Source organism: Camelus dromedarius, chromosome 7 (assembly GCF_036321535.1).
Source record: "Camelus dromedarius isolate mCamDro1 chromosome 7, mCamDro1.pat, whole genome shotgun sequence".
Lineage (NCBI taxonomy): Eukaryota > Metazoa > Chordata > Mammalia > Artiodactyla > Camelidae > Camelus > Camelus dromedarius.
The window spans coordinates 3445490-3467717 of record NC_087442.1 but is presented as its reverse complement, the minus strand read 5'-3'; the positions used below and the strand labels follow the sequence as shown (position 1 = coordinate 3467717).

At 48.5% G+C, this 22228-nt stretch overlaps 1 protein-coding gene across 1 annotated transcript in view; it reads left to right on the top strand.

Annotated features, from left to right (window-relative positions):
• Positions 1–5921: 5921 nt before the first annotated feature.
• DPP6 (dipeptidyl peptidase like 6) overlaps positions 5922–22228 on the top strand; it is an 846033-nt gene continuing 829726 nt past the window's right edge. The window contains exon 1 of the mRNA XM_031455765.2: positions 5922–6281. Within this exon, the coding sequence (XP_031311625.1) occupies positions 6222–6281 (60 nt within the window). The 5' untranslated portion in view covers positions 5922–6221. The remainder of the gene's footprint in view (positions 6282–22228) is intronic.

Here is a 22228-nt window from a genome sequence, read left to right as displayed (position 1 = left end):
GGCTTGATGACAGCATCTAATTAAAATAGTAAGACCTAGAGAATGGGCTTTGTCATACGAATATTTTACAAAAGTTCATAGGTAATAATTTGGTACACTGAACTCACTACCCCCAGTCAATTCATAAGGCACCCATTCATTTTCAGTAGTGCCTCCGAATCAGCTCAATAGAAGTGAATTATGATTTGGGATTTATTCATCAGGGAAAGAGGCAGAAGGAGGCGGTTCGCTTAGTCACAACTGCATGGTGTATTTGGGGCAAGGAAGTGGAAGAGATCATTACTCCACAAATTTTCCTAACAGTACGTCACCTCAGCAAATGTCAAAGCCGTTCACATGACCTTACTGGCTAGCAGGTGAACCAGTGGCATGTAGTGACTGAGAAGTGACACTGACTCCTTCAACAACGTTAGTCACACCAGCTTCCACAGACATTTGGAGGGCAGTTGTGCACAGGTGAGTGAACGGCTTTCCCCACCCAGGCTCCAGGCTCTGACCTCACATTGTAAGGAATCCACCAATCCTTGGCTCTCTGTGCCCTGGGGTTGCCAGTATTGGTACTGGTGTAGGAGAGCTGCCAATTCAACGTATTTTGTATCACTCGTGTGGGATGATTCCTCCAGTAACACAGAACGCCCGTCTGTAACACTCAAGTTCACGATAATTATCTGCAGCATCTTCTTGCTATTCCTGCCTGTGCCTCGCCGGAGGGGAACGGGTTCCTCTCCTTCATGTGAAACATGGGTGTTCTGGGCTACATCCCTGCTGAAACCTCTTCTGGTTCTATTACGTGATTTTATAATAAAACTAAACTAAGGCTATGGTTGAGAGGTCGTACTTCCTAATGTGTCTTAGATTGGGGCCCCCTAGAAATAGACTCTAAATCAAGGCTTATCATGCACAAGTAGTTAAATTGGAAGGTGATTCCAGAAACACCACTAGGAGAGTGGGGACTTGGGGTGTATTGGCCCCATTCGTCAAGAAACAGACTCCACGTTGGTAGTAAACACGAAAAACCTTCATTAGGGAAAAGACCGAAGTGAAGGAAAGTGGAGAGGGTGCCCTGGGAGCGACCAGACCACAGTGCAAGTCTGACCCCAGTGCAGGAGTGAGGGAGAGAAGCTTGGGTGCCTTTTAGGGTCTAAGGATGTTCTTGGGGAGCCTTTGAATGAAAGCTGCCCATCAGCAAGGTCCCCCATCTTCCAAGAGATGTGACTACCCCGCCACACTCTGTCACTGGCTGGGAGAGGGGGGCTTGACGTCACCAAATGCCCCGATGGGTTCTTCAGCTCCCTGGAGCTGGAGATCGGCCAGGGCTTTCTCGAGGCTCCCACCGCTGTAGGGAGGACGCCACAGGGCTTCGACATGGGCACTGGGAACTCCGGAAGACGGAGTTATCTCATCTTAGCTTGAGGGCTGGGGCATTCATCTGCCACGCCCCACTGTTGAGTGAGTTAGGATTGCCGGCAGGGGCACCGTCCAGCCCACCACACACCAAGCAGAGTGCCAAGAAAGCCCTTGGACAATCAATACAGGCACTGACAATTGGAAGTCGAGCTGTGAGGGACAGAAATGGCCAAGAGGCTACGGGCAGGATGCCCACCAAGCCTGTGTCACTGCTGGGGGAGATCCAGCAGCCCCACCCTGGAGCCCTCCCTTCAGCATCCGGCCACTGCAGAGGACCTTCTAAAGACAGAGCACAGTCAACACTTGCTACGTGTGGAAGTTTTAGCAAAGCAAAAATACCATGGACTTCACCTCCCCCTAGGTGCTGCTGACTTGTGCAACGAGATCCAGAATTCCTGGGACAGGTGACTTTATTTGCAGCCAACCAGTGTCTTTAGTCCCATCACCACTCACCATGAGATTTTAATAGCTATCCTTCTTTCTTTATGAAATACACTGAGAGGACTATTTAAAAGTTAAATAATCAGGCTGTCAGGTGGGAAGACCCAAGAGATCTGAAGCAAGGGAACAAGGTGCAGGACAGTTAAGTGTCGAACAAGAACAGAGCCAGCACTGCAACAAGCCCCAGCGAGCCAGCGGAGCCGGAGCCAGCGTGGGACCCACACTAGGGACAGGTAACAGGTAACAGGTATTATGATGTGAGCCTCTCCCTGAAGAACAGACCCTGGAGAAGAGGGCGTTTACCATAGACTTCTAACTGGTGGTCACTGTTTGCAAAAAGCAAACTTGGACTAACCCCCAGTTGGCTGGGTTATACAATTGACTGGTTTTTAACAATGGCTGAAAATGGCAAAGCAATCAAGATGGCAAGTTCTCCTGGATTGTTGCTCAAGGAGTCTGCGATGTACCTGCAAACGTGAACAGCCCTCCCAGCTCCTAGGAGGACAGAGCTTTCACGCTACGTGCCTCGGGCTGCTGGAAATGTTCTCAGTGGGTGACAGAATCTAGGAGCATTCCAGAAGCACCCCAGATGCCCAGGTGACAGCTATGTGCTTGGTACGAGCGAGCTGCAGAGACAGCAGCTCCACAGAGCGCCCTCTGACGCGCGTAGGTATCCAGTAACCACTGATGAACGCTGATGCTAAACTAATCACGGGGCAGTAGGGGTTCGCTATAGGAAAACTCCCTCTATGCTGAGTGTGTTGTTCTCAGTCCTGCTCCTAGACTGGTGAGAAAGAATGACTCCCAGTAAATGCAGTTCTCTCTTCTCTCAGACCCAGCGCTGACGGTGAGACAGCCAGCATGGAGTCACCGTGAGAACTGTCCCTGGCCTTTGCCTCTGCTTGCCTTTGCTGTGAAGGCTGGATGCCAGTTCGCATCGCAGGTGGCTGACCTAAAACTACCCCACTTTTCTGAAAGAGATTATGATGGATAGAGATTTTAATCAATAAAAATGCAAAGCACCAAGTGCGGCTTCAGTTTTGGTTGCTGTTCTGCAGCCTGCTGGCTTAGCACGGCGTGGAGCGTGAACACAGGAAGACGGACTGGTAAACTTCAGCAATCTCACCATCAGAAACATGGAGTGGCCACCAAAATTCGAAAAGCCTCACAGGGTGGTGGCCTGCCTGTGACATTACAGCTTCTCCCCAGGAGCAAGTCAGCAGAAAGCCACCTTCCAGGCTCTGGTTATCCCTCTTACCTCAGATACTAGACATCAGCGCTTGTCTGTTTTTACATGTCTAATTAGTTAAATTAAAAAGCAAAATGCATTATTGTTAAGCAAGGAAACAGCGGCTGAAGGAGGCCAGAGACGCGAGGCTGTGTTTACCTTTGTAAAGTCTATGTCCTATCTTAATTATTCTATGTACCGATTCCTTAATTCCTGGTAGGAAGGCCATTAGGAAACGGAGATTAATGGTCCGGATTTTACCTTTGAGAACGCCTCTATGGGTGGTCGGTGTTTGCTCCAACTTGAGGCCACGGAGAAGACGCCTGTGGGTCTTGGGAGGCGGTAAGCACACAGCAGAGTAGCGGGTACCAGCTCCCGGGGGTCCGGGAAGGAAGCAGCGGTGGGGGCGGGGCTGGGAAGTGGGCGACGGCGGGGGAAAGGGAGGCAGTAGGAGACTTCTGCTCAGGCCCCTTCTGTGATTTTTTCAAGCCTGACACAGTGTAACTCCTCTGTGGGGTTTTGCTTATTCAGGACTGGACAAGGGGCCGCTAACGAGCACTACCAGTTCTGTAAGCTCCGCATCTCCCCCTCAGAAAAGGGGACTTACTAGTAAAGCTGGCCACATTACAGCGACTCTTCCAGCCTTCATACGAATCATTAGAAAATAGTGATTGCGTTCTGGAAGGCTGCTGGGAGACAGCTCCCAGGGACCCCGCTGGAGGCACAGTGCCTGTTATGAAGGGGCAGAATGCTCGGCAATAGAGCCGTCTGCACGCATGCTGGGAACAGAAGAGGGTTTCTGATATTCCCTAATAAGCTTGGTTATTTAGCTAAAGGGATTTTTGACTGCTGTGAGTTACCACCGGGGTGTTTCTTGCTGCTCATAGTATCATAGGAGAGAAGAGACATAAATTGAGGTGAGAATTATTAAGCAAAACGAAAACAGGAGACCCCAAAACTAAAAAGGTACAGTCATTGCAGCCCCGACATACAGAGCTCAGAAGCCATCACTCTCACCCTTACAAGAAAAACCTGAAAAACTGAACACTGAGGATGTTTCTCGCACCCAGAGGAGAACGGAGGTGGCAGGGCACCGGGCTTCCCGGCCTCTGCAGAGATGAGTGAATCCAGGGAGTCAGGGCTGAGATCTGCTTCCCGGAGACACAAGGCCGGCGGACGCTGCAGTGGGAATTTTGATGAATTGCTGGCGGCTGAGAGTGGAGCCGTGTGGGGTGAGAAATTTCATGTGGCCACTCTCAGGGCGCCACCCACTTGTGGATTTTACCTCCAGAAAAGAGTGGACTTGAACACCAGGGTAAGTTAGTGTGAGGGGCTCGCAGTCGCTCCAGGCAGTCGGTCACAACGACTCGCCACTCGAAGCACGTCTGCTGCTATGTTAAGCACCTTCCACACATCAGTATCTCGCAGCCAGTTTCTTTGCCTGGAATACAGCACGATGACACCTGCTTCCAAGCCATAAACTAAATGAGAGAAATAATTTGCCCAACGATGTACACTGGGAAGAGCAAAGCCAAGACTCTAACTGACACCCATCTTCACAGCCACACACTGTCCACTGCGTGACTCCAGTGCCCAAAACGCCCCCCCCCCACTTGCACAACAAAAATGTCACGGGTCGCTTTTGAACTCTGTCAGTGGGCAAAAGCAGCCATATATGATTAACTTATTTTACAAGATGGAGACTCTTCCTATTTGATTTTGGGACTGTTAACGCGATGACAACGGACAACAGCAAACACCTGAGAAGATCTTCTCACTCTTCACGGGGCACCATATGCAATGTGCTCTGTCAGCAGCCCAGTGGGCAACGCGGGTTCTCACAGGTGAAGCCAGTTCCTTCCTCCACTTTATAGATGATGAAGCTAAGGATGTGGAGGGATTGGGAAATAGAAACCAAATTATGTGGCTTGATTTTCCATTCAGAATATTCAGACTCAACCATCACTACCTGGATAAATCTAGACCAAACTTAACATCTGGCTCAATAATATGGCTGTGTCCTAGGGGGGCTGCTGGTCCACTGCTCAGACTTGTGATTCTAAAATGTTGCAATGCAGTCTGCATGGAGCGGTTGCTCTGCCTTGATTTGTTTTTTTCTTAGTTCTCAATTTTTCACCTCTATCCGAATGCGGCCTAATTAGATCATGACTTCACAGGCACCAAAAGAAAAAAGGCAGAGTAGAAAAGGAAAAGAAAAAAAGCCTTGGGGGCCTGCCAATACTTCCACTGCAAAAAGTAGAGGCACTCTGCTGCCCTCCCCCAAATACGGCCCCGGTCACGCAGACTGGACCCCGTAGACCGCCCCCCGCCCCCGCAGCGCCGACCCTGGGAGCAGGGTGCCTACATCCTCAGCTGTAGCTGGTGGGGGCGCTGCCAAGAGCCCGGGGACCGTCCCAGCTCCTCCTCCGCCCCCTCCACTTCCTCGCCTTCCCTGTGCAGCGGCGCCTGGCAGAGCCTCGCGTGCCACCTCCCGACCATCCCGGGAAGATTTGGCGACGGGAGCCCGGGCCGGAGCAGCAGGGAGAGCGGGCGCCCGCCCCTCCGAGTTGCCCTTCTCGGTTCACCCCCGCAGAGCGGGCGGGGCGCCTGGTCCGCCGGCGCTGGAGGGTGGGGAGAGGTCGGCGCACGAGCGGAACGCGAGCCCGCGCGCCCCGCAGCCGCGCCTCTGCCCGGGGGGCGGAGGGGCGCCGGTTCCCGAGCTGCCGCGGGTTTCCCCACCCCCTGCTCCGGGAAAAGCCTAGCCCTACAGCCCCCGCCCTCCCCGCACGCGTACCTCCTCGCCCCTCCTCGGAGCTCCTTTTGGATCTGCTCGCGCTTCTGGTCTGGAGAGTCCTGGACTGTTTCCCAGGAAGGCAGCCCTGGGCAGAGCGCCCTCGGAGCCGCCGGCGCCGGCCCGGCTCCCTCTGGGGTCCCAGCAGCTGCTTCTCCTTCCTCGGCTGGGCTGCAGGGCTTAGCGTCCCTGGACGAGGAGCCGCACGGACACCTGCCGCTCGGAGAGACGTCGCCCGGACTTGGCCGGGGAGGGAGCACCCACCTCGCCTCCGGGAGACTCGCACTTCGCCACCTTCCACGCGCTAAGGAAGTTTTGAAGGTAGAAAACCGAGCCCCCCAACTTCCTCTGGACATGAATCAAACAGCAGGAGCCTCCAATAACGTCAGGTGTCCCCCAGGGAAAAGCCACAAGGTAAGGGACCCGCGACGGAGAGGCTGGTGCGGGACCTGGCGAGCAGGCGGAGGCGGCAGTTTGCGGGCAAGTGGACCTTGCTGGTTCGTGGATTCCGAGACGCCGGCCCCTCCACGGCGGGTGGAGGGGGTCCCTGAGTCCAGACGGTTAATGGGGCGCTGGGGTTTGTGAGAATAGGTGGTGTTCAGTAGCCGGAGAGCCAACGGCAGGCTCTGCAGTGCACTCGCTCTGGGCCACTCGGGGCTCGGCCGGCTCGCGGGCAGGTGCGGCGGTTCCCCGGATTGCTGAGCTTCCGGGGAGGGGGAGAGGTCCGCGGTGGGAGGCAGGGCCCCTTGGAATCAGAACGCGACCCCTGGGTCAAAGCGTGCAGAAGGGTCTTCCCGGGAAGCATTCTAGGCTCTGCCAGGGCGCACGCTCTTGTCAGTGTCGTGGACACGTGCTTAATTAACTTTAATGGGCCCCATGCGTGCCTGGGATGATTTCCAGGAAATTACTGGTGTTCGGAGAAAAGAGTGGGGGCAGCGGCCTGAGGAGCCGGCCCAGAACCTCTCTAGTGGCCCAGAGTGAGGGGGGCGAGCCTAGGGGAGCGTCTTTTCCCGCGCGCTGAGCAGCGGACTCCACGGAGGTATGGGTTCCCCGGCGGTCACCTGCGCGCACAGCCGTGCTTGGCCCTGGCCAGTCGGCTTCTGTGCCCGCGGGTCTGTGCTCGCCTTAGGCTGTGTTTTGTTTACAAGGAATTTCCTTACCTGGGTTACACAGGGAAGCTGTACAGCCGTGTACGCATCAGTGTACTTTAAAAATATTTCAGAGTATTTTAATTTTTTTTAACTGAAAGAAGGCGGGGATTTTTGGGTCTTAGCTTTGATGTGTATCCTGAATCTGTGCTCTAAGCTTTTGCGTTGTGCTTGCTAAACTTATTTTTGCCTCTACGTTTTTATATGCAGAGGCATGTGTGTTGATGAGTATGTTATTGGAAGACTGTTGCCTCTAATATCTATTTGCTGGGGGTTGGACACGTTTGGAGTTGGAGTTAATAATGATATTGAATTCATTTGGTGGATCAAGCAACTCCTGGTCTGTTGAGTTATGTAAGATTAGGATTTAGGATGGAATATTTTTATTTCGATTAAATGAGATCCAGCATTATCTGCTTCAGTCAGATCTGGGTGAGATAGTTGAATCAGCAAATCATATCTTGATCTCTGTTCTGATTAACTATGATTCGAGCAGTTACACTTTTCACGTATACTTTATTTAATATCCATAGGAAATGTCTAGTATGTAGTACCTGAATTATAAGACTTTAAATTAAAAATAAGAAAGTTGCTCTCACCAGTGAGTATATAGTGGAGGCAGGCGTTCAGAAGACCGTTCAGTAATTTCTTTTAAAAAATGCCTTCGGTTCCAATGGTAAAGTGACTTCTTGGCAATACTGCAGCGTATTGATACCAACAAAACTTTCCGGGAAGACTTCAAACACACAGCAACCACTTAGAAGGTCCTAGAGAACCTTTGGTCATGAGTTAGGGATCACCCTGTGCCGGTAGCAGGTGTCCAACTCATGCTTAGTCCACTGAATCGTAATAATCCAATAAGCCGTCATCACCAATCATGCATATCAATCAGAGCAAACACTGTGAACTCCTAAGTTCCAAGAACCCAAATGCAAGTTTAGAGGTTGCCTTCACTCTCTGGAACACAGCTCTAGTCACACCTGCCCTTCATGCTTTAAAATCCTGGATGGTCCCCGTGGCCTAACATGAGATTATGATTAGCCATCTGCTGGAAGAAAAAATAAAAATCCAACCCCTTTCCTCAAAGAAGAACCCAGGCACTTTGCAGTGTGTCCTTGCGGTCTGTAGACTATCTTCGGTGGTTTGCCGCGGCAGCGGCTGCGGCGAGGTGGCAGTGCCGGCAGGGAGTCTCAGTGGATGTTCTGGAGAGAACGAGGGGCAGGTCAGTCTGCCCTGGAAAGCTCTGGACACACCACATGATACCTAGGTTTCCATAGTCTTAATGAAACATAAACTCAGTAACATCAGTTTATTTTACTAGAAGTTTGAAAAAGGTGTGTTTCTATTTTGCATGATGTTCTAAGGGTTCATCTCGGGGGATTTCTGGAAAATGCTTCAGTTGGACCTACTGTTGTGTTACCTCGTTCACTCCCTGGTTACTGTTAGAGATTTCGGTTGGCAGCTTCCTGTGGTTTGTTCTCATGCAGACCTTCCTTGGGAGACACTGATTGTCTTTCCCTTTTAGGGGGCTACTCAGTGGTTGAGTTCAGCCATCTTTAGATGTGTTCTTTACCCCTGCATCACTCTCAAACATGGAACCCCAGAATTAGGAAAAGAAAGTTCCTTTTTGTAGCTCCCTTGCTCCTGACTGTGGAGGTAACTGACCATCTGCTAACAGCTACCAAGGACCACAGAGGGTACCAGCCCCACAGTCATCCCCAGGTCTGGGCAGGAGCCACTGGTCTGAGAAGATTGCTCCAGGAGGGACAGTCCCCTGGGACTGGGAGGGTGAAATGTCCCCCTGGGACCATGCAGCCTTACCTGCCCCTTGTTGGTCTGGCGCTGGGCACAGTGAACGGGACTCATCAGGTGCTGGTCAAGCACTAGTCGACAGCCAGGGCTGTTCTACCATAGTTGTGGGAGGTCTGACCAACAGTTGGGTGCAGCCTACCTGGGGCAGCCCCACAGGGGTGGGCTCTGCGTCCACAGGGCTCGCCAACCTCTGCCAGCTCTGGGATGATAACCCTCTAGAAACTCATTAAGCGTCTTTTCTTTCTTTTTTAAAAAGATACAAAATGCTACACACTTTATGATACCAATTTCACAGAAATAGACATGTGAAGAAAATAGACAAAAAGACAGTCAGAAAATACACCAAACTATTAACTCTGCTGAGCTCAGAATCAGGAGACAGGTGTCTACATTTTCACTGTATTTTCCACTTAAGTCTTCCATAGTTGTAACGGGTCGTGGGTTTTTTCTTTTTGAGTGCTTAGTGAATATATTAGGCAAGGATATTACTAAAAAATATAAAAGTTTAAAATTTTGGGTTTGAAACTTCCATACCATTGTACAAGGACTTTTTCAAAATCCAATATAACCTTTATGGAAAGATGAGCTGGCAGTTTTATTATTTACACAAAATGTGTGCATTTCTTTGTCATCCTCTAAAAGATACACAAGTCTTCCGGGGTGAAAGGTGTGGGTTACTGATGCTTCTCAGTATTGCGAAAGGGATGACTTAAACTTCAATATGCAGTCATTCAAATGTATTTCAAAATTATTCTTTAATGTATTGTCTTTAAATTTTTTTTGCTTAAAATTTTTTCCATAGTTGTCAGTTTCTTACTTCACCAGCACTAATTCCTAATCCTTGTCTTCACTGCTTTTTTAAACCTGGGAGTCATTGCACATGGAAGTGACTGCCACTGATGTGGGACGAGCATCTTCAGGTCTGCGGGACAGGCTCTCATTCTGTTTTTGACCTTCTGGCTGGAGAATTAAATTTCCAATGTCATGCATATTTAGAGGAAAATAACCTTTCTATCTAAAATATTTTGTTTACCGAGAAACTAGATGCAATACGGTATTTCAAGCTCATTTTGATTGTTTTCTCAATCAAACAGTTTCCACCTGATTATTTGATCAACATTTCAAGTGGCTTCTGTGCTGTGTGCTGTGCTAAGTGGCTTGTCTATTTAATTTAGGCCTGAATTGGTGGATGGAGATAAAATCATTTCATAAGGAAGGCAGTTGGCTCAGACAAATTGGGCCAGCGCTTTTCAAACTTCAGTGTGGACATGAATCTCCCGTAGATGTTAAAACGCGGACCTGAATCTGTCGGTCTGAAGCGGAGCTTCAGATACGGCTTCAAATCAAACGCTGGGCATTTTTTTCGTTGGTGGAGGTCATCCAGAGGACGTGACAGCTGGTTGACCTGTGAGCTGGACCCAGGCAATCGGCAGCTCTTCCCCACCCCGAGTCCTTGGGAGGTACATCTGCGCACGATGGGAGCCGTTCCAAGCGCACAGCCTTGGGAGAGGAGGGTGCTGTTGAGACCCTCTGGACAGAATAGGCGACTGAACCCAGTTAGGTCTTCTCTACGAACTTAAAGATGCTCAGGCAGGTGCGAAGATGTAAGTTCCCCTGCCTGTTAAAACTGCTGCCTGCCGATCTGGGTGGATCTGCCTCTTTCTTTGATCTCTTCTGGCCCTGCTTATATGGGGACAGGTTTCAGATTACGCCCCCCGAGGTCCTGAACCAACAGTAACCCACGTGTTATGAGTTCTTTCCGGATGAACTTAGCCTCTTACTTCCTGCTCATTTCTACTTTCTGTTTCTCCCGCTTATGTCACAAGGACAGAGATGGCAAAGACATGCCAGTGGGTTCAGTTAGGCGAGGTCTCTGTCGTTTTCCCTTTAAAGCATTGGGAAAAAAAAAAAAAAAAAAGACCTGTCAACTGAAACCATTTGGGTTAATTGGGAATGCATTTTGCAAAACAGTGTTGGCTAGACCCACCTGCATTTTCACTCTGCCTTTATTCTTAGAGGCATTTTTTCCTTTAATGGAATTCCGGGTTGACAAGATGGTTTCTCTTTCAGCATTCCACTGAATTCTGGTCTCCATTTTTCCCACTGAGACGCGAAGAGTCTTTTGACTCATTGGTCCCTGTATGCTATGTGCCATTTCTCTCTGTCTGATCTCAAGCTTTCCTCTTTGTCTTTGGTTTTCAGTATCTGAGAGTCACCAGCCTGGGCGTGGACCCCTTCCTGTGTGTCTGCTGGGGCTTCGTAGAACATCTTGAATCTTTAAATTCACTGCTTTGGGGAATTTTGCGGCCATTATCTCTTCCAGTTTTTTTCCCTGTCCCATTCTTAATTTGTTGAGATGACAGTTGTTCATATGCTGGGCACTTTATGCCCCTGCAGGTCTCTGACTCTGTTCACTTTTTCACTCTTTCCTTCAGATACCGTCCTTGCTGTCACTCAGTTTTTGCGTTCGATACTCCTCTCCCTCGCTGTCCCCATGTTCCTGTCCGCACGTCAGCGGTTTACTTCCGATGCTGCTCCTTAGTTCTGGAATTCCCGCTTTGTCCTGTTTCCCCTGCTCAGGCTGTAGGCAGCTGTCCTTCCATTCGCCGTGGGAGTCCCGTTTTCCTGTCATCGTTGTCACAGCCACGTAGACCCTCCCCTCCTGACGCCGGGGTCATCTGGGACTGGTCCATGTTGCTCGTGCTCCTTTTCTGAGGACGGGTCGCATTTTCCTGTTCCGCTGTTTGCTGACTAATTTTGAATTTTATCCTTGACCTTGTGAACGTTGAGTGAGGACCCTGGCTTCTGTCATGACTGTCACTAAAGTGGGCAAGCAAGTGGTGGGGCAGCTGACATGCAGCTGTGCTCTTCCATCCTTACCTAGCCCACCTCGATCCTCGCCCGTGTGTGCGCGAGCCCTCAGGGCCTTGGGCAGCTTTTATACACAGACTTTGAAGCCCCGCTACTGGTTTTCTTCATTCTAGAATTCCCTCTCACTTTCTAGCTGTGGCAGTTGCCTCGAACTCTGTCCTCTGCAAAGTCGGCTAGCTTTGGGCTGCTTTCCAGCGCCCTCACACTGTCTGTTCTGTGTTTTGCAGAGAGATGGCTGTGTGTGTGGAGCTGGCTTGTGGTGACCTTCACTCAGCCCTTGTTGGGACTGGGACGCTCCCTGTCTTTCTCACCAATAAATTCAATGCCCAGACTAGAGAATCAGGGTTTTGGGGGAACCTCCCCTACTGGGGCCCTCAAATCAGTGACGTCACGTTTCTATGGTAACTCAGCAGCTCGCTAGACTTACTCCAACTTTATTTTTCTAAATCTTCAGTACGAAACGTAATGTTCCTTTGCACTTTGAGGTCAAAGCATGGTCAGCTGATGTCATTCCTCCCAATGTGACTTTACTCTCCCATCTTCTCCTCACCAAGACTGTTTAATTCTTTGGGAGCCTTCTTGTTGCTTCTCATCCTTTTTCATCTCCTCTTCTGTTAGTTTTTCCTTGCCTCTCTTATTTTCCCAATGTGTTTTGTTCTCCAAAATTCACATTTTGATAAATTACAGCTGCTGAATCAAAAGGCTCTCATGGGTTCCTTTTTTTCCCCTTCATAAGAGACAAAGCGCGATGTCACGACTGCGCCTCTCCAGGAGAGCTCCTCTTTCCCCACACTTTCCTGCCCTCTCCCGTTGAGATCTGCAGAGCCTCCCCCTCCTTTCACCCACTTTCCAAGCTTTCCCCCCGTCTCCACTTCTTTGGGCTTGAGCAGCCTCTCCTCCTTTTCACGGGTAAAAGGTTGTCCCTCCTGGATTTGGGGACACAGCAGCATCACTGACTTCCTCTGTAGGCAGCCGTAACGATGACCAGGGCAGCCGTGGCTCGCAGGCCAGTACGGGTGGAGCGAGGCCTGAGAGGCTTGTGAATTACAGTTTACCGCTGTCACCACAAGGTTCACGTCCTATCTGGCTCCTTCCTCACGTCTTCCGCTTCACGGCCGGCATCCCTGCGGCGGGCGTGAGCACAGCAAGGGGCCAGAGTGCAGCTGCGAGGGTGCCCGGCGTGACTCTGGCTGCAGGCCTCTCTCCAGCTTGCCTTTGGCTTGAATTTCCGAACTTTCTGCCTATTCTCATCCCTGTGCCTACCGGTCTTCAGCCTCTGCCTCTGACAGAGTCTGGACCTCCCTGCTCCAGACCGCTGACCTCTGTCCTCTTTGTGGCTAGTCCCTGGGTCCTCCTCTCATAGAGAATCCTCTGTTCCGAATCTGGAGTGTTTTAAAAGCCAGTATTTTGTAATCACGTAAATGGAGTGTAATCTTTAAAAACTATATCAAAAAATTAAAGAAACAGGATCAAGTTTCACAGATAATTATTCTCAATCCCTTCATTTCATAAAAACTGAAGTGCAGCAAAATACAAGTAGTTAATGAGGGAGCCAGACCCAAGCTCTCACTGCCAGGTTCCCAGGTCTCGGCACGTGCCGCTGTTTCTCATATCTTGTCCTTGTGAGCACAAAGTCGGGGGTCATGTGCTATGCACGTCTGCATCATGCAGGTTAGTGCATTCGCCTAAGGACGCTGCGCTGGTGCCCAGAGTCCCCAAGGGCATGTCCTGGTCGGGGCTTGTCCAGCCTCTCATAGCCTTCCATGCTAAACAAGAGGCTTCCTTCTGTGGCTGGTAATTTCAGAACGAAGTAGGAAAGGAAACCCATATAAATTAAAAGAAAAAATAAATTCTTTTTACTACCCAGAATCTAAATCATCCTGAAGAATTTTAGAAAGTTTAATGTAATGCATAAAACATAAATTGCTTTAATGACTTCCAGGAAATCAGTGAAAATCTATTTGTGTAATTTTGGTTTTACATTTTATTGATTTTTAAACTTTTAATTGTCATTGTCTTCTCAGTAAAATGCATAAACCAAACATAAGCTCATGCATAAGTTAAATTTCCAGGAATAGAAGGTGGTAAATGAGCAGTAATTGTTTTCCTGGTTTCACATGTTGGATTGTTTTATGTAAGTCAAAAGCTGTACCTCAAGTGCAGTATTTTATTTTTTTAAATTTTAAAATTTTTTCATTGAAGTATAGTTGATTAATACTGTGTTAGTTTTAGGTGTATAGCAAAGACTAGAGTTTTATAGACCCCAAACCTGACATTATTTTCCACAAAGGGCCTGGAAATCTGAGTTTAGTCATAGAGGTGGAGGCAAGTTATCTGATTCCTCCCTCATCCTCTCCCCATATTTTTAGGGCCTTAGAAAATTTGCCTTATTTTCATGCAGCAAGGTTACAATGCTCTTTGAGTCTCTGTATTCCTTTTTTTAAATGAAATTTTCAAATGCAATATTCAGAGGTCATGAGAAATTTAGACATGGTGAGATAATTAAATAAATATATCTGGCAAAATGTGGACCCAACAGAACAGGTTCATAATTTTTTATTTTATTTTTCATAAAATAAGAGAGGAAGATACCCTGGGCCTTGTTAAAGTAATCTTACATGTGCGAGTTCAGGGGTGGAAAAACTTATTCAGTGGAGGATTTCTTACGGAGGAAAAGTGGACAAAAGGGGAAAGGAGGCAGGAGGCTAGGTCTCAGAGTGAACTGAGCTGTGCCTCCTGTTTGGACTGAGTCTCAGGGAGGTGGCTGCCATCCTCTGGAATTTTTTTTCTTTTCTTTTCTTTTCATTATTTGAAAACCGAGGAAATCAGCTAGGCTTCAGAACCTCTTCAAGTTCTTGCTTGCTGATATTCCAACCCTAGAAAGAGCCATAGGGAGGTGATTACCATTATTAAGCCATCTTTGGGCACAGGTAGCAAAGGCGTCTGTAGTAAAGTATACTCAATGGAAACTCTGAGCCAGCGGGAGTCCTTCACACTTTAGTATAAAAACAAACACAGACTTCGCATATCTGACATCAACTTGAGGCCTGAAGATGGGAAGGTCTTGAATGAAATGAAGATGTGAGGAGCGGTCTGAGATGCCTTTTTCCATCCTCCACTTTGCATAACTTTTTCCTGAATGTTCTCTTACTTCATCTGCATAATAGTCACTAAGGTAGATACCAGAGTTTTTATTTCTTCTTTTATCTTTTACTTGAGGAAACTGAGTGCCATGATTATATGCAAGTCACCATGGTCACAGGGCTAGTAAAATCAGTTTTCAAGCTGAAAATGTAGAAAGAGGGGATAGTATTGAATTTTTTATTCCATCATCTTCAATCTGTGCTTCTTTCAATCGATAATGCTACCGAGCCCAAGCTCATACTGCTCGCCACATGACAGGCCAATAAATCAGGAGAGAAGCTGTTGGGACGAGGAATAGCAACTTTACTCAGAAAGCCAGCAGACTGAGAAGGTGGAGGACTAGTGTCCCAAAGAACCACCTTCCCTGAGTTAGAATTCCGGCTTCTTGTATACTAAAAGGGGAGGGAGGAGAGTCAAACACTTCCTGGCTCCTGTTGGCCTCTGGAGGGGATGTGTTCATTCCTTCCTGGTCGTTCATGGGGGGGGCCCTGGTCAGGATATTTGCTGTGAGTTAAATAAAGGTGCTTTAGCTTAACACTCATTACCTGGGAGGCAGGGTTCCCAGAGATGGGCGATTCTGTATAATTTAAGCTTATAGGCAGCATCCCTTTAGGGGTTAACTTGTAGCAAAGCAGTAGAATAGAAACATTGCAGTAAGAGAAACAGACCCAGAAGGGAGTCAGGTTCGCTCTTCCCGATGACTACAGTAAGTCCGTCTGTTAAGCTCCTCAGTGCTGGGGAGGGTGATGTATCTCACAGGCATGGGACTGCTTGCTTACTGTTCTTTAAAAAAAGAAAAAGAAGCTGCTACTTTTATTAGTGAGCCAGGATCATTCCAGATGAGACAGGAAACAATAGAATAAAACACCCAGGTGTGTTAAAAAGGAATACAGCCCACACGCAGGTTGCAGCTGGTCAGGGAAAAGGGCGGTCAGTAGAGTTTAGCCGGGGAAGGGCTCACCATGCACCCTGCGGTCGTAGGAAGAGCACACAGACTAAAGGCTTGGTGTAGTGAGCTTTTCCTGCTTCCCCACTTGGTGGCGGTCGTCTTTGGCAAGTAAGGGGCCCACAGAGTGTTAATAGGCAGTCATTATGTAGCTTGTCTTTTTTGTATTTGCTTCTGGCGCTTTTTATTTGTGCCCCCCAGGAATAGCTTCTCACCCCTCCCAGCGTAGGAACCCTGCAGGTTAGTTTCCTCTGTATGACAGTGAGAAGCCTGAGATGTCAGGACGAGGGATGTGGCATGAAAAAAGACAAACGGTAAAGCAACGTGTGCCACCTCCCCCACCGTATCGGCAGTGGGGCCACGCTTCTTTCCTAATTCACCCATCAGCTGCCAGCTGGGCATCTGGGTAACAGACCTGCTATTCATTGCCTGGTGGGCGCTTGTCTTCCGTTGAGAGTAGAAGCCTGCTCGGGGTTCTCAAGGATGCAAGACTCGGCCTCTTCCTGGATGCAGCTGGTTAGACCAGGGCTGGCCACATGCTCCCAGGGGCGTAAATCCACAGGGTGAGCTGAGCCAATCCAACACTGTTGGAAATTGGAGCTCAGAGATCCAGAGATGCCCATCGGAGGACAGAGGGCTCTATGCGTAAGATCCTGTAGACTCTGACAGCCGTGTATGGCCCTGGGAGGCTGAGAATGACTGCTGGGGGAAAGGGAAGCTGAGGTGACGGTGACAGAAATGTGGCCCCAGAGACTCAGAGGATGTGGCCTCCCTTTCAGAGCTTCTGGTTGTGGTTCACGTGAAGCCTGCCTCTACTCCGCCGTCTTTCCTTTCAGGCTCCTGGATTCTGAGATGTACCGCGATGTAAAATGGATAGGAACTAAAGAAAAAGCTTTGATGCCTAGCAAGGTTTCCTGTGTGCACTCGCTCTCCACACTATTACCAAACAGAACTGTTTGTGTTGAACAGACCTTCGGGTAAGCTTCCTAGCGCACTGGCTGTGAGTCTGAAGAGGCACAAGCGAGGGGGAAGAAGAAGTCGCCGCCTGGCTTTCTAAGCAGGAGTGGGAGTGATGGCTACGCTCCAGGTTCTTACTGGACAGAGCTCGCCAGAGCTGAATTTATCAGAAAATAGAGGGCATCCGTGAGGCTGTTGTGGCAGGAGATAAAAGGGGAGAAGACAAAAAGTGGTGGCGTTGCTGGCAGCCAGGAGATGTGCTTTGGGGAACAGAATAGAAATGTGTGTTGTATCTCGCTCTTCAGAGAAGTGTCAGTAAAACCTTGGGGCTCGCTGATGTGCTATTTGGCAAGACTTGGGTTTTCTGCGGCAAATGGAGTTCGGTTGTTGGACGTAACGTGGAATCTAGGTTCAAGATGGGGGTGGGACAAGGTCCACACTGTCCAAAGGGGCCCAGAAAAATCTGGATTACATCCACAATACATTTGTTTGTTATTGGGCTTTTTTTTTTTTTTTTGAGCTACTTTTTTTGGATTTCCTTTTTTTTTTTTGCAATCAAATGGACTCTAATAAAAGTATGTGTAAGGCACCCGGAGGCTTCAATAAGCATTAGTCACGACCTCCTTCTTCAGTGAGTTCCCAGTGTAGACTCATGGGGCCATCATGAAACAGCCTTATTTTTTTTTCCAGCTGTGCCTTTGAGATCTTTTGCTAGCTTGTACCCAGATTTGTGAAGCTTGTTTACTTTTTCTAGTCCTTTTTCCTGACAAATAGTGTGATTCCAGGAGTGAAAAATGCCCTTTCCAGTCCAATATGAGAAGATTAGCTCCAAAATGCATGCAGAATTCTGGCTTCTCTCTCCCAGCCTGGTCCTGCTGCAGGTCTGGAAGCCTGCATCAGTGGGGAAGGCGGGGGGGGGGGGGCTTCTCCTGGCACTTTTTTTTTTTTAATTAAAAAATTTTTTTGGAGGGCGGAGGTAATTAGGTTATTTAATTACTTTTTTGATGGAGGTACTGGGGATTGAACCCAGGACCTGGTGCGTGCTAAGCACGCACTCTGCCACTGAGCTCTGCCTCCTCAGCCCCTGGCACGTTTCTCACTCCACCTCTGCACCCGCCAGTCTCCATTTCTCAATTCTCCAATGCTGGGTTCAGGCAGAGAAGAAATGAGGGGAAAGGTGGAGAGAATAGGTCACTTTGGATGCAGCAAATGCATAAAATGGACCTTTTTCTCCTGGGGAGCTTTCAGGGAGTTTTCTGTAGATGCCCTCACACGGGGGGTTGACCGCTGACTGCAGCATCTTCCCAGCGGTGATGCCGTCCCTCGCCTTCAAGCTGCCTGGTGTCACCCTCTGCTCGGTACTCTGCCCTGCTGGGTGGGGCTCCTGGCTTCCTTCTCCCCCGTGATCCGTTTCTGGTTTTCATGTGCTTTTCCATTATAGGTTATTACAAGTTATTGAATATCCTTTCCTGTGCTGTACAGTAGGTCCTTGTTGTTTACACAGAGTAATATGTATCTGCTAATCCTAAACTCCCAATTTATCCCTCCCCTACTTTCCCCCTGGTAACCATAAGTTTGTTTTCTATGTCTGTGAGTCTGTTTCTGTTTTGTATGTAAGTTCATTTGTATCACATTTTTAAATTCCACATACAAGTGATATTAACAGTATTTTTCTTTGTCTTTCTGGCTTAATTCACTTTGACAATCTCCAGGTCTATCCATGTTTTTGCAAATGGCATCACTTCTTTCTTTTTTATGGCTGAGTAGTGTTCCATTATATATATACAAACACACACACATACACACACACACACACACACACCACATCTTCTTTATCCAGTCGTCTGTCAATGAACATTTAGATTGCTTCCATGTCTTGGCTATTGTAAATAATGCCTTTATGAGCATTGGGGAGCACATTTCTTTTCAAATTGGAGTTTTCCTGGGATATGTGCCCCGGAGTGGGATTGCTGGATCATATGATAAGTCTGTTTTTATTTTTTTAAGGAATCTCCATACTGTCCTCCACAGTGGCTGCACCAGGTTACATTCCCACAAGCAGTGTGGGAGGGTTCCCTTTTCTCCACACCCTCTCCGGCATTTATTGTTTGTGGACTTTTTCATGATGGCCATTCTGACCAGTGTGAGGTGATACCTCATTGTAGTTTTGATTTGCATTTCTCTAATAATATCAGCTTCTCTATTTAAAATTTTCCCAGATGGGGTCTAGATACCACCACACATGTTTCCAGGGCCCCCATTTCAGGGAGCACTGTGACCTCCCCCACCTCGCTTGGTCCATGCTGAGGAGCCCCCTGCATCTTTCTCTTCCTCGTCTGGTTGTCCTTCCTCCTCCACTGGGAAGATGGAGCTTCCAGAGAATTCCACCACCTCTCTGTGTTGGAAGCGTCCTCATAGGTGGGTGACCACTGTTGTGTGCTGCTGATTTCAAACCCTTGTGTCAACTCCCTTTTTCATGCTCTAGCAGACCCCAGGCTGTGGGGACGGCGGCGGCTGTCCTTACGGTCCCTAACTCCTGGTGCCTTGGTTTTCCCTCTAGGTGGGTGATCGTACACCTTTAAGAACACTGGGCAGCTGGTGACTTGTGTGAATAGTGAGCACCGCCTAGCTCGGTGTGTGTACTGGGAGAATGGGTCTTAGCTTACGTGGGTTGAAAAGGATTCACGGAAGTGCTGGGTTTCTGCTGGCAGTAGAGGACACAGCACTTTACTGGAGACGGTGCCTGACTGAAAGCACACAGGCAGCCTCGCCCAGGTGGGAAGTCTCCGTTGTCTTGCACATTATGTGTCACGTGTCCCAGGGAAAGCGGGAGCTCTTGGCTGACTCCCTCGGCTGCCACGCTGAAATCCCCTGTGTCTTCTCAACCTTGGCTGTGCATACCAGTCACCCAGGAGTTCTTGTTAGAACATATTCTGATTGAGTAGTTCTGGGGTAGAGCCCAGAATTCTAGGGGCTCCTTTCTATTAATGGAGGTGCTGGAGGCTGAACCCAGAACCTCGTGCATGCTAAGCACGTGCTCTACCACTGAGCTGTGCCCACCCCCAAGATTCTGCATTTCTTAAAAAGTTCCCCGTGATGCTATTGCTGCTTGTCCTCGGAGCAGACTTTGAGCAGCAAGGCCCATTGCTTTCCTGAGTAACAGAGAGCAGAGCACACAATGCATTTTGTTATATGATTGACAAATCACTGGACGCCTTTCATTTGTGGAAATGGTCTTAGCTGTCGTTTGCACATAATGGTCCTCGTTCCTTTGATCTGTGATTAGACGTTTTGGTGCCACTCACTTGGAAAGGAGGAGTGAAATGGGAGAGAAGAGACTGGGCTTCCCGTTGTCAGCTGTGCTGTCCGCCGGCTTTGTGGCCATTTGCAAGGGGCCCGCATCTCCGGAGTGTAGCCATGTTTATTCGAGTTTATTGTGTTGGGTGTTCTCCAGGGGTCTAGCAAACCCTAATACTGTATTTCCATAGGTATTTCATGCTTATCTACTCAACTGCATTGTTTAAAAAAAAACTTCGTAGCCAACTCTGCAATTTGACGTGTATTTTTGTTCCTGGAGCCGGAGCTGGAACCGTGCTCTTGGTTCATCCTTACTAGACACTTGTGAGTGATGTTGATGTAGGTGCAGGAGAGCTGTGGTGGTTTGAGAGTGGATCCAAGTCGTGAGGAATCCACCAGCATTTCCAAAGTGTCTTTAGCAAGTCTTGATTGCTGAACAATGTTGACTTCCTAAAGTGAAAGTACTAAATTCAGTTGCGTTCATATGCAGTCTCTCATCTGACTTGGACCAGAGGCAACCCTCCCAGAATCCAGTAGGATCAGTAGAGCAGAAGAGTTATAAACTTTTTCATTATAAAAACAATAAAGTTTTTTGAAGGAACAGGCAAAGAAATGTAGGCAAAGAAGACGTGTGCTCCCTTGCTCCCACATTTTAGTGGTCTACATCCATGAAGCTTCCTGTTCATAACTTTCTGTTATGGTTCACAGGGACGTTATCAAAGTCACTGAATCTCTCCAGATAGTTCCTACAGTTTAACTTCTTAAAGTATCTGCTTAATTCTATCCACAGCGGAAGCCACTTAATAAAACTTGCAGAGTCCTTGGACGGGCTCTGAGAGGTCACTTCACGTGCCCTCCTCAGCTGTAGAGACTTAAATTGAAGAGAGTCAAGAAAAAGGTGGATGAAAAAGGCAAACTGACCCAGTCGCTGTCTTTAAATGATGTGTTATTACAAACAAGGAAATGTCACTATGACACTTCCCAGCTGGAAGAGAGGAAGGGGGCAGGGAGGAGGAGTTGTAAGCAGGCTTCTGACATCCAGAAACCCCTCCTTGATCCATCCGAGGGCTGCGGTGAGCGAGGCAAATGCTTCCGTTTATTGAGGAGAGCAGGGAAATACCCAGTTGTCATCTGCCCGGTGAATTACGGCTTTTATCTTAAGGGGTAGATTGAGTAAATGGCTGTACTGAGGGTAACTTTGAGGCTGAAACATTCCAATGTAAAAAGTTTGTCTCCCTCAGCTTTCAAAAAAGTGAGAAAAGCTCTACATAAAGGTGTCAGGTACCACAGGGGCTGCGAAGGCGTGTGCTGGACAGCTCAGTCAGCCGCGACGGGGGCTCACGTTGCTCGCCTCCGGCCGGAGTCCCGCTGCCGCGCTGCCGCGTGGGTGCTCTCCGTGTGTCCACTTCTGTTGTGTTTTTTTTGTGAAATGGGTACTGGAAGCAGCTGTGGCTCGGAGGGATGGAAAGGCAGCTCCTGTGGGGTCAAGAGTGTGGGGTGAGTAAAAATTGAGGCAGCATGAGACCTTTTAACATCATCTAAATATTTTTTCAATATCTGAAGTAGAAGATTCAAAGTTAGAAAATTGGCGGAGAAGGTATGTCTCAGTGGCAGAGCACGTGCTTAACATGCACGAGGTCCTGGGTTCAATCCCCAGTGCCGCCATTAAAAAAATTAAAATAAATGAACCTAATTACCTTCCCCTCCCAAAACAAAACAAAATACTAAAAAAAAAAAAAAAAGAAAAAGAAAAAGAAAATTGGCAATGGAATTAGGGTTGCAGGAGAAAAACAATTATTTGGATCTGGGTATGTTCTTAGGGGAAATCAACTAGAAAGTTAATACAGGGTCAGCAAGGCAGGATCTAGACCGCGGTGAACATCAGTTTGAGATAAGTGATGTCCACTTATTGTGGAACGGGAATTTTTAACTTCCTTCAGTAAAGCGCAGCTGTCTGGAAGAGGAGGAAGTGTTCCTTGTGATTAGGCAGTGACTAGGGCAGAGAAAGAAGATGGTTTCTCTGTGGATTAAAGGATTAAAGGTTTGTGTGCCAGGAGGCTGTTCCTTGCACTTACCCCCGTGGTGGTCCCTCGAGTTCCTCTTGTAAAGAGGACTCAGAGATGTTATGTAACTTGCCTGTGGTCCAATGTGCATTAAGATGCAGCTCTGGGCTTCAGAGCTAGACT